The 11,648-nt window shown below is 43.8% G+C and overlaps 1 protein-coding gene across 3 annotated transcripts; it reads right to left on the bottom strand.

The window, feature by feature from the left end:
* Positions 1–265: 265 nt before the first annotated feature.
* Positions 266–11,318, bottom strand: SLC51B (solute carrier family 51 subunit beta). Of its 3 annotated transcripts, XM_058737378.1 has the most exons (5): positions 10,986–11,318; positions 7,902–8,024; positions 3,979–4,190; positions 2,854–2,944; positions 266–590 (listed from the first exon to the last, which is right to left on the bottom strand). In XM_058737378.1, exons 3-5 carry the CDS (start codon positions 4,073–4,075, stop codon positions 377–379), a joined length of 402 nt encoding a protein of 133 aa, XP_058593361.1. In that variant the 5' UTR covers positions 4,076–4,190; positions 7,902–8,024; positions 10,986–11,318; the 3' UTR covers positions 266–376. The 3 variants fall into 3 exon arrangements, with proteins under 3 accessions (XP_058593361.1, XP_058593364.1, XP_058593362.1); XM_058737381.1 differs by lacking the exon at positions 7,902–8,024; XM_058737379.1 differs by lacking the exons at positions 7,902–8,024; positions 10,986–11,318 and having other exon boundaries at positions 3,979–5,480.
* Between the last annotated feature and the right edge of the window lie 330 nt (positions 11,319–11,648).

Here is an 11,648-nt window from a genome sequence, read left to right on the forward strand (position 1 = left end):
CTCTTGCTCTCTCTCTCTCTCTCTCAAAAAAAAAAAAAAAAAAAGTTTACATATGAAAAAAAAAGAACAACAGCTATAATCCAGCCTTCAGCCCCATTATGTAGATGGAGAGGTTGAGGTCAGAGACAGGCTATGAACTCCTCAAAACCACACTAGAAGTCGTAGCCCAGCTTCCTGACCCACAGGCCAGCTATGGATTTTGCGATTTTGCTCCAAGCCCCTTGTGTTGAACCACCCCCATTGGAACAAACTGCATTTCCAAATGCCCACTTCAGATGCATTTTAATAAAAAGGGTTTTTTTTTTCATAACAATATTTTGATTGCAGTTCATTCACTGAATCTGCTGACAACATGGGGCGGTGCTCTGGACCCCTCCTAGCTCTCGGATTCTTGTGGGTCTGGAAGGAGAACCAGTGGCACCTTTCTCCCTTTTAACTCAGTTTCCACCTGGGCCAAATTTTGCTTTTCTGAGAGCAAAGTCTCTCTTAGCATGTTCAGGTTGTTGTCTTCTCTGGCTCCAGCCTCAGCCAAGTCTTGGACTTCCAGAGTTGTTGTTTCCAGTTTGTTTTTCCTCAGTGTCTTTTGATTTCTGGGAGGAGAGAAAATGCTGTTGAATCGGGGTTCCCTGAGCTGGGGGACTGAGGGGCTGGGGCAAGACTAGGTCTCGCAAGTGGACTAGCGAGGTGGAAAATCCAGTGGGCAGTTCTGGGAACTGCTGGGGGAGAAAGCCAAGATAGTGTGATGTTCTTTTGGCAGAGAAACAGTTTATACTCACCAGTGCATCGTCTCCCCAGATCCTCATTGCCACCATGAGCTCAACTATTATTGCTACAGGCTCCCCTTCAAGGTGACATGTGGCTCAAAAAGGTCAAAAAAGCACATACCTTAGACATGCAGTTAAGTCTCCTGACTCTGGGTTCCGTGTTCTTTTCACCAACCCACACATTTTCTATCCCAGGACTTCATTCTACTTAGTGCAGGTCCTTGTTACCCCACACCCCATCTCCACCCTCATCCCACCCCATCCTCAGACAAACTACTTTAGGGAAATTCCTAAGTAATCTTCCTGCTTCTAGGTCCTTGCTTTTCCAAACCAGCCCCCATGCATCAGTCATGTTTCTAAAACCGCAGTGTGCACACATCACGCCTTAACTCAAGCATCTTTAGTGGCTCCCGACTGCCCATGTCCTTAACCTGGCATTCAAGACCCAGCCTTCCTTCCAGTAACTCCCCTAAATGTCATCTCCCCGAAGGTGGTTTTACTCAAGATACCCCTAGATTTCCTGGCCAGAGTAGAGGGACCGAGCTGTGGTAAGAGCTGACTGCCCAGAGAATCTGCTTGGGCCACAGGAGGAGTAGCTCATTGTCTGCCTTTCCCATGGACGGCCACTTTGCTCCCGAGTTGACCTTGTTGAGGGCAATGCCTCCTGACAGGGTAAGAAAGGCAAGGTCACCTTTTTAGAAGCTATATCCCTTTGGTTCCTCTTATGTCCTGCATCCAGACTAACCTTGCTAAAACATAAGACTTTCACGTCCCTGTTCAAAGCCATTCCCTGGCTCCCCAGTGCCCATGAGCTAGAACCTGAATACCTTGGCATGGCCCCCAGGACCCATACATTCTGGGTCCTGCCCCCTTCTTGTCCTCCCTCTATCCCCATCCCACTCCCATGCCATAGCCACATGGCTGGGCCCTCCTCCTCCAGCGTGTCAAGCTTGATGTCTGCTCTCCCTCAGTCTGGAAAGCTTCCTTGGCCCACCCTCCCTCTATCTCTTTGCCCTGAAGGCCCCAGATCCCACTACTGTGCTCCCACTGTACTCTGTATGTCCCATACTGAGCATCTGTCACTCTGAACTACACTTGTCCCCCTACCAAACTGTAAATTCTATAAGGCAGGGGCTGAATCCCTCTTGCCCATGACTATGGCTCCCACTCTCAGAACAGAGCTTGGCACAGAGCAGGTGCTCAGCTCTTACCTGCAGAATGAGTAGTGAATGAGGCCACAGCAATTCATAAGTACTAGTTCTCAGTGTGAACAAAGGGTACTGGGTGTGTTTTTGTTTTTTACTTTATAGCAGAACTATGAAGAAAATTCATGCATAATATAAAAGCATAGAAGGAAGAGCACAGAAGCTAGGCCAACATTTCCTTAGATCCTTAATTACCTTATTCTGTACAATGGAAATAAATAACTTGTGCCTGCCCTATCTTACAGAGCTGTCTTGAGGGTCAAATGAGAGAATGTGAAGGTACTTTTTAAATTGTAAAACATGGTACGGATATGAGGGAGGGGTTCTCATTATTTTTGTTTGAAGGTTACTGATAGTGATGACTGGTGGGTATATAGTAATTGTTGAAAGAAAAATGGAAGGGAGGGAGGGAGGGAAGGAGGGAAGGAGGGAGGAAGATGTGTGAACCAAGCATTTATTGAATCATTTCTAGAACCCAACACTGCCAGTTGCTTGGGGAAACAAAATTGAGTCAGATGTGGTCTGTGTCCTCAAGGAGCTCTCAAAAGTCAGCCCTGGAAGTTTATCATCCAGGGAATTTAGCAAAATGCCAATGACCACCCCAGACCCTTTGTATCAGAATCTCTTACTTGTGAGAGTGGCAGAGCTGGGATTTGAACCCAGACCTATGTGACTCCAGAACCAGAGATCCTGACCTCTGCTTGCTGGCCAGGGATAGGGGATAGTAATCAGGGACGGTTGCTAGTTTTTCAACAGCTTTGTGTTGTCAAAGGACCCCAAAGGCTGCATTTTGCTGTCCCAAAGGGTGGCTAGTCAAGCCCCTATGTGACCCCTCCCTAGATTTCCCCACCTCCCCAGAGACCACCCCTAGGCCAGCTCCTCACCTGTTTGCCTGGATGCTCTTTCTCAGGAGGACGATGCTTATCACAATCACCACACCCACCAGGGCAAAGATGGAATAATTCCAAGGAGATGCTGGGGAAGGACACACAGAATGGAGCCTTGAGAAGAGGCTGGGTGCCCCTCAGGCCCACCAACAGTTGGGGCTTGGGCTCAGCCTCAGCTCACAGCACCAATCGTCCTCTGCTGTAGGCCCGGTGTCATAGAGAGACCCCTGCCCTGCAGGAACTCAGTTGTGGGGGAGAGAGACCGGGAGGCATGATTTCTGCTCTACAGAAGCCCTAATCTAAAGAGGGACAGCACGGCAGTTGGATAATTGTGTGGAAAGCGGGGGTGTGGGTGGACGTAAACTTCACACTCCAGAGTTGTGCCAGAGGCCAGCCCTGTGCAGTGCGAGGAAAGGAAGGAAGGAAAGGAGGCTGGGGGTGGGAAGGAAGGGATGGCTGTAAAACTGTTCCACAACTGCCAAAAGAGAACACCTGAAGTGGCTAATCTGAATTTGGATAATAAGATCTGTCCACACAGTGCCAAAGCGAGTCAGGGTCCAGCCTCAAAGCTATTGCATTAGCTGTTCCCCTGCCAGGAATGTTCTTCCCACACATAATCTGCGTGGCTAATCATTTCATCTCCTGTAAGCCTTTATGCAAACAAGAGCATCTTAGTGAGGCCTTCCTTGACCATAGTACTACACTTCTATTCCCTTTCTGTGCTTAGTTTTTCTCCTTATTACTCATCACCAACATACTATGCATTTTACTTGTGCGTCTGGTTTCTTTACTCTTTCATTAGAATGTATGTTCCATGAGGGCATGGACATTTGTGTTTTATTCACTGCTGTAACCTCAGTGCTGAGAACAGTGCCTGCTGCACAGAAGGAACTTAATAAATACTTGTGAACGATTGAATAAATGAGTGAATGAATGACCACAGCCCAAGGAGAGGAGGGTGCGGGTAGGCCAGACCCCTTGGGGAATTAAGACCCCTCAGCCTCGGTCCCCACCTTGGAGGACATGTGCAGCCTGAAGGATGAGGCTGTGTCAGGAGGCTTCAGCCAAATTCCACTGTGTTGAGGACAGACCCCCACCCCCGACCAGTCCCCCACCACTTACCATCTTCTACCCGAAAAAACCAAAGCATTTCTTCCAGCAGTTCCTGAGGCACCACGGTGCCAGCTGGAGCTTGGATGACACCGTCATTGTGGTCCATGCCCCTGTTCACGGTTGGGATACGTTTCTGACAATGAAATCCTTAGGCCCCTTTGCTCCCGAGCTGCCCGCCTGGGCTCCTAGGTTCTGGCCCTTGAGCAAAGCCCTGAAGACCCCTGGAAACAAAGCAGAGAGCATGGATGGATACCCCACCCCAGTTTGACCTCCCTTACTACCCTAACCCAGCTCTCCTCTGGCGCAGAGTTACTGGACCAAGACTGCCTCAGGGCAGGTAGGGTCTGAAGAGGCAGAAACCATTGAAGTGGGTGACACTCAAATATTTATTGAGACTCATCATGTGTGGAGAGGAGCACTGACCTGGGAGTAAGGAGGATTGAGTCACTGGCAGGCTGTGGGACCCTTGTAGGGGACATTTTTCATTTTTGCCTGCCCAGCATCCCCATCCAGCTTCTGTAGCCCAACGCACTAGGTCACCCGGGTTTCTTAGCAAATTGTCCCACCTCTCACCATTGATGCCATGTAATAGCCTATCACAGGCTCCTGTCTCCCCACAAAGCCTGGGCCTATCAGTCTCTCTTCTGGAGACCTGAGACACAGAGCTGAGAATAGGAAAAAGTGCCAGAGAAAGGCAGTCGCCAGCTCCTGCTACTGAAAGCTGGGCTCTCCTCTTTCTCCATCACCATTCCTAGGCCAGATTGGTCAGTCCTCAGCAAACCTCTGATAACTTTTTTTTTTCTTTCTCTTTTTTCTTTTTCTTTTTTGGACATGTTGTCAGAATTGTTTTTCTGCCATTTGCAACAGAAAAAACTGAACTCATGCTCCCTGGATAAACCCCTTCCTTAATTTGAGCCTGTTTCCATTCCCACAAAACAAAACAGGTTAAGCTAATTGTGTTTACCAAACCTCAGTCAGTCTCAAAACAGTCACACATTGTGCTTGACATATTCTTATACTACCTGTGCTATTACTACTTCATACAAAAATTCCCACTCTCCAGATTAAAATAAGAAATAGGTGCAATTAACTTTGTTTAATCCAACATATTTTGTTTAATCCAACATATCCCCAAAAGTACCATTTCAATGTAATCAATATAAAAATGGTTGAGATATTTTGCATTTTTTTGTACCAGGTCTTTGAAATTGGGTGTAAATTTTACACTTATTGCATGTCTCAGTTCTGACTAGACACATGAGGCTTCTGTATGATACATCCCAGGTCTGTGCCCAGGCTGGGGCCCAGCTGTGGCAGCTGATTCTCCCAGCTGTTCTGGGCTCCTGACAGGAGGCCTCAGGCCATGGGAAGTGAGCCTTGATCTAAGACCAAGGGGCTGGCCCCTCATCTGGCTCTGCCTCTGGTTAATTTGTCTAGGCAAATCCCTGGGTCCTCTGAAGAACAAAAAAGGAAATAATAAAAATAGAGGTAGAAATCAATGAAATCAAGGCAGGGGGGAATTGACAAGATGAACAAAACCAAAAACCCGTTTTTTTTAATTTTTTTTTTTTCAATGTTTTTTATTTATTTTTGGGACAGAGAGAGACAGAGCATGAACGGGGGAGGGGCAGAGAGAGGGAGACACAGAGTCGGAAACAGGCTCCAGGCTCCGAGCCATCAGCCCAGAGCCTGACGCGGGGCTCGAACTCACGGACCGCGAGATCGTGACCCGGCTGAAGTCGGACGCTTAACCGACTGCGCCACCCAGGTGCCCCTAAACCCGTTTTTTTTAAATATATTTATAAACAAATCTCTGGCAAGATTGATCCAGAAAAAGAGAAAAGATACAAATAGAACCAAAGTTAGACCAGAGATTTAAATATATAGAAATGTGTTTTGAACCTGGGGCACCTGGGTGGCTCAGCTGGTCAAGCATCCAACTCTTGATTTTGGCTCAGGTCATGATCTCATGGTTCATGAGTTCAAGCCCTGTGTGGGGGTCTGTGCTAACAGTGCAGAGCCTGCTTGGGATTCTCTCTCTCCCTCTCTCTCTCCCCCTCCTCTGTTCTCTCACTCTCTCTCAAATAATTTTTTTAAGTGTATTTTGAACTATGTACTAATAAACTTGACAAACCAGAAATGGATGAATTTCTAGAAAAATAGAAAATGTCAAAACTAGACAAGATACTTGAAACTCTCAGAAAAATAAAGTCCAGGTCTAGATGGCTTTAATTGTGAGTTCTAATAAACTCTCAATAAGCAGATAATTCTTACTTTAAATAAGTTGTCCCCCAAAATGAACAGCACCAATTGGATTGTTCTTTTAACACTGGTTTCAAAACTACATGAGGACCATGCAAAAAGAAAAGATGATAGGCCCACTCACTTATGAAAGTAGATGAAAAAATCCTAAATAAAGTACTAATTGCCCAAATTCAACAATGTATTAAGAAAATCATTACCAAGGAAGCTTAATACCAGGAATGGAAGGACAGTTTGACATTAGAAGCTTGTATGATATAACTTTTATGTGGATTCTAAAAAAAAAGAGTTAGGGGCACCTGGGTGACTCAGTCAGTTAAGTGCCTGACTCTTGGTTTTGGCTCAGGTCATGATCTCATGGTTTGTGAGATCGAGCACCGGGTTGGGCTCCATGCTAGGCATGGAGCCTGCCTGGGATTCTCTCTCTCCCTTTCTCTCTCTCTCTTTGCCCCATCTTGCTCATGTTCTCTCTCTCTCTCTCTCAAAATAAAGAACTTAAAAAAAATGAATAAAAATAAAAATAAAAAATAAAAAAAATTTAAAAAGTCAAACTTGTAAAAAATGGAGGGAAATGGTAGTTGCCAGGAAATGTTGGGGGGGAGATAAGCTTTATATTATTTAAGGGTACAAACTTGCAACTAGTAGTAAATAAGCCATAGTGATCTAATGCATAAAATAGACAATAATATTATGCTATAATTATGTAATGTGATAAATACAATTACAAAGACAATCATATTACAATATATAAATGTATCAAACTAATATACACATGAAATTTACACAATATTATATGTAATATAGATTCAATTAAATACATGAATACATAAATAAAGTGTAAAATTTGATAGGAAAGATGTAAAACTCATAATTCTCAGATGACAAGATCATCTACTTAGACACACAATTAGAACTAATAGAAGCATTTAGTAAAGTTGCTATATACAAGTTCAATAGCATTTCTCACAATATTAGTGAAATTGGAAAATTCAATAAAAATAAGACGTCACTCATAATAGCATCAAAGCCATAAAGCATCTAGATAAACTTTTCCAAGCATAGAAGAGACCTCTATGAAGAAAATTTTAAAACTGTAGGACAAAAAAAAATTTGATCTGAATAAATGGAGAGACATCTATGATTTTGGAAAGGATAAATATATTATGAACATGTCAATTATCCCCAAGTTAATCTATTAATCCAATACAATTTCAATCAAAATTCTAGCTGGACTTTTTGAGGATCTTGATAAACTTATTCTAACATTTATATGGAAAAAGTAAACATATAAAAGTAGCTAAGTCAATCTTAAAAAAAAAAGAGGAGAGACTGACCCCACTAGAGGTTGAGACATAGTGATAAAAAATGTGGTTTTGGGGTGCCTGGGTGGCTCAGTCACATGAATGTCTGACTCTTGATTTTGGCTAAGGTCATGATCCAAGGGTTGTGGGATGGAACCGGCATCAGGCCCCGAGCTAAGCCTGGAGCCTGCTTAAGATTCTCTTTCTCTCTCTCCCTCTGTCCCTCTCCCCCACTCACGTGCTCTCTCAATCTCTCTCTAAACAAATTTTTTAAATATGGTTTTGATACAAGACCAAATCACTATACCAACGGATCAGAACAGAGATTTCATAGAGACCTATGTACACGTGGGAACTGGACACACTAACCAGTAGGTAAAGGAGGAATTGTTCAGTGGATGATGTCAGGGAAACTAGCTACTGATGAAGAAAAGGAAGACGAGGTGCACATCTAACAAACAGCAAACTGAAGTAGACACCAAAATTAAAGACCTAATTGGAAGAGGAAAAAATATAAGTTAATAGAAGCAAGGTAGGACTTCTTAAAAGCTCAAATCTTCAATAACAAAAAACTGGTGGATTTGATTATATCAAACATAAGATTATCCGTTCAATGAAGAATACCCTCAATAAAGTAACAAGCACATTTCCAGTTGGGATAAGATATTGATGACGCTTAAAATCAAGAAAAGACTGATATCTAGAGTATATAAAGAATTCTTGCAAGTTAACAAGAAAAAGATAGGAACCGTAATAAAAGCTAAAGGATATAAACAGGCAACTTACAAAATCAGAAACCCAAAGGCTAGCAAGCATATGAAAAAGTGATCAATCTTTTGGTAATCAAAAGAATGAAAATTAAAATAAAAATGAAATAGCACTTGACATCTATCTGATGGACATAGTTTAAATGGTAGATAATGCTGTGTGTTGGTAGAGCTCTGGGACTATAGCCTTAGGCACTAACAGAGGGCGTGTAGACAGGCCGCCATCTAGAGCAAATCTGCCAAAGTGTACACGACTCACAACACAGCAGTTCTGCTCCTGAGTATGTATATATCCCAAAGAAATTATCCCCAACAGATAAGGGGGCATGCCATACCACTTAGGAAAATTCAAAATATATGCACACAAAACTACACGTTTTACAAAACACATTTTTAAAAAAAGATACACATTACACATATTAGGATAGTTATCTCTGGGGGAAGAGGAAAAAGGGGGCAGGAATGGAAATAAAAGTAAAGAAGTAAAACAGAAGAGTTTTGAACAGACCCACGGTGAAAACGTCATGGGGCTAACCAAAAACAAACACAAAAAGAGAACAGAGGGTCTCGGAGGCAATCTCAAGCTCCCCTCTTCTGATACGGCTTTCTGCAATAGCTTTGGACGCTCAGTCAGGAACATCCAAAGATAGCTGGATGGCAAACAGCCAACTAGAAAAACAAAGTACTAGTAAAAGGATTGACATCAGAGTTTTTTTCCAACTCTAAATGCTCTGCGAGAAATAAAGAAGCATCTACATATTTTGAGGGGAAATATTTTGACACAAATATAATACTAAGCAAGTTTGGGGCACCTGGGTGTCTCAGTAGGTTAAGCGTCCGACTTCAGCTCAGGTCATGATCTCACGGTTCATGGGTTCGAGCCCCACGTCGGGCTCAGTGCTGACAGCTCAGAGCCTGGAGCCTGCTTTGCATTCTGCCCCTCCCCTGCTCATTCTCTGTCTCTATCTCTCAAAAATAAATAAACTTATAAAAAATTTTTTTAAATACTGAGCTAAGTTTTTCATATATGAATGATCATTTGTGTGTCAAGATAGAGATGGAAGTCAAGGAGAAAGAAAGTGTTTTATTTTATTTAGTTTTATTATTTTAAAAAATTTTAAGTAGGCTACATGCCCAATGTGGAGTCCAGTGTTGGGCTTGAACTCATGACCCTAAGATCAAAACCTGAGATGACACTTAGTGAGCCACCCAGGTGCCCCCAAGAAAGATCTTTTTTAGACTTTCCTGGACTTGGAAGCTTACTACCTACTTACTCATTACTTACTGAACATCTGTTGAATAAGGAAAAGACAAAGTTACAGGAATGGCTAATGTATGATTTGCTGTTCCAGCTCCAGCTGTCTGTCCAGAGCACTTGCTAAGAAGGGTTGTGATTTTCTGTCCAGTCTCAGATGCAGGAGGGTCTGGATTAACTAGCAACATTGGCCATAGGCTCCTGTCACATATGCAGACCCCCCCCCCCCCAGACCCACAGAGAAAAGAGCGTGAAGGTCAAGATAGCCAACACTGACTCTTTCTGGGGAAGTGGATGGGGCCTGGATATGTGGGGTGTTCACTTTGAACATTTCTGTACTGTATACGTTTCTCATGAGTACACACTACCTTCATGCAAACAATACATGTAATTATATATTTTTAAATGTATGTATTTTGTATGTATATTTTAAGTATTATTTAGCGTATTTGTATTTTTTTAGTGTTTGTGTATATTCTATCTTTTGAGACAACAGTTCCAATTTTGGATGTTTAATTAATGGAACTAATAAGATGTCAGTTCTTCCCAGCTTGATATATGGATTCAGTGCAATATCAATCCAAGATCCCAGCAAGTTATTTTATGGATATGGACAAACTGATTGTAAAGTTTATATGGAGAGGAAGACCCAGAGTTAGTCAACATAACACTGAAGGAGAAGAGAAACATCAGAGGACTGATGCTACCTGATTTCAAGACTTACTATAAAGCCACAGTGGACAAGACAGTGGTGTACAAATCTGCATGTGGGCTGATGTCCGCAGTGGAATGTGTGTTTTAAATATGTATAATATTGTTATAATAAACATACGCCAACAAACAATGACAACATGAATACAAGCCTAGAACTGAGAGCCAACCCTCCCTGCTTGTGTTAGAGGCCACAGGAACAAAGGACACGTTTCCTTCAGAGCGCTTATCCAGTTTCCTTCTAGAATGGGCATCGTATTAATATACCTGCTTTAAAAAAATTATTAACTAGGGGCACCTGGGTGGCTCAGTCACTTAAGCATCCGACTTCAGCTCAGGTCATGATCCCACAGCTCGTGGGTTCGAGCCCCACATCGGGCTCTGTGCTGACAGCTCGGAGCCTGGAGCCTGCTTCGGATTCTGTGTCTCCCTCTTTCTCTGCCCCTCCCCCACTCATGCTTTGTCTCTGTCTCTCAAAAATAAATAATTTTTTTTTATTAATTAAACTTCATGATTTATTTGGCTTTCATTTTTCTGTGAATGTCTTTTTTCCTATTCCAGGGTCCCATCCAGGATATCCCATTGCATTTAGTTATGTCTCCTTAGGCCCCTCTGGGAGATTCCTGTGTTTTACACAGGGCTTAACCATCTGCCATGGGACCGTGATTCCTGCCAAAGAGCCCGAGCCACCCATCCCCATGGGAGGTTGATGACACTCACCTGGGATCTGACTTCCTGGGCCTGCCTTGATCTGCTGCTGGGAGCAGCGTTGGTTTCTATGTCCTCCCCTTACCGGAGCACTGGATGGTCTCTGTGCCTGAGCACCCGTCACAGCCGTCACCTGGGGGAACAGTGCTGTAGAGCCTGTGGCAGTGGGGCCCAGCTGGTAGCTCTGCCCTTAGCACACGCCCAGGCCTGGAACCTCCTCTGTCACTCCAGGGTGAATGACCTCTTGAATGAGTGGCCTTAGATGACAAACAGGCTCCGCCTGGCTTTCACGATCTGCAAGAGCCAGCAGCTCCATACTTTCCTTCCTATATGTTGATCTGAAGTAAAGAGAAAACATGTGGACTGTCTTTCCAGCCCAGGCAATGGGCTGGGGAAGACCCTCAGTCTGGGGGTTCCATTACTGCAGGGGGATATGTGGTATACCCGCCCCAGGCCTCTGTTTCCTGCTATTATCAATATTTAACCACAGAGCTGGGAGCCAAGCCTGGCCTTTTATAGCCTGTGCTTTCTCACAGTGAAGGTCATGGTCTTGTGTAAATTCCCTACAAGAAGCAGTAAAACAAGACCTTTGGAGGGCTAAGTGTTGGGGGAGGCAAGGCAAGTGACCCAGAGAGGAGGAATTCCACAGAGTAAGTTGAACAGCATCAAGCGGGA

This window comes from Neofelis nebulosa, chromosome 7, assembly GCF_028018385.1.
Source record: "Neofelis nebulosa isolate mNeoNeb1 chromosome 7, mNeoNeb1.pri, whole genome shotgun sequence".
Lineage (NCBI taxonomy): Eukaryota > Metazoa > Chordata > Mammalia > Carnivora > Felidae > Neofelis > Neofelis nebulosa.

Bases quoted from the DNA above. Each gene is read 5' to 3' on its own strand.
- SLC51B (XM_058737381.1), bottom strand. From the start codon at position 4,075: ATGGACCACAATGACGGTGTCATCCAAGCTCCAGCTGGCACCGTGGTG. The intron at 2,945-3,978 runs GTAAGTGGTGGG...GTCCTTCCCCAG, and splicing joins GTTTTTTCGGGTAGAAGATG to CATCTCCTTGGAATTATTCC. The intron at 591-2,853 runs GTGAGGAGCTGG...CTCTCCTCCCAG, and splicing joins AAGAGCATCCAGGCAAACAG to AAATCAAAAGACACTGAGGA.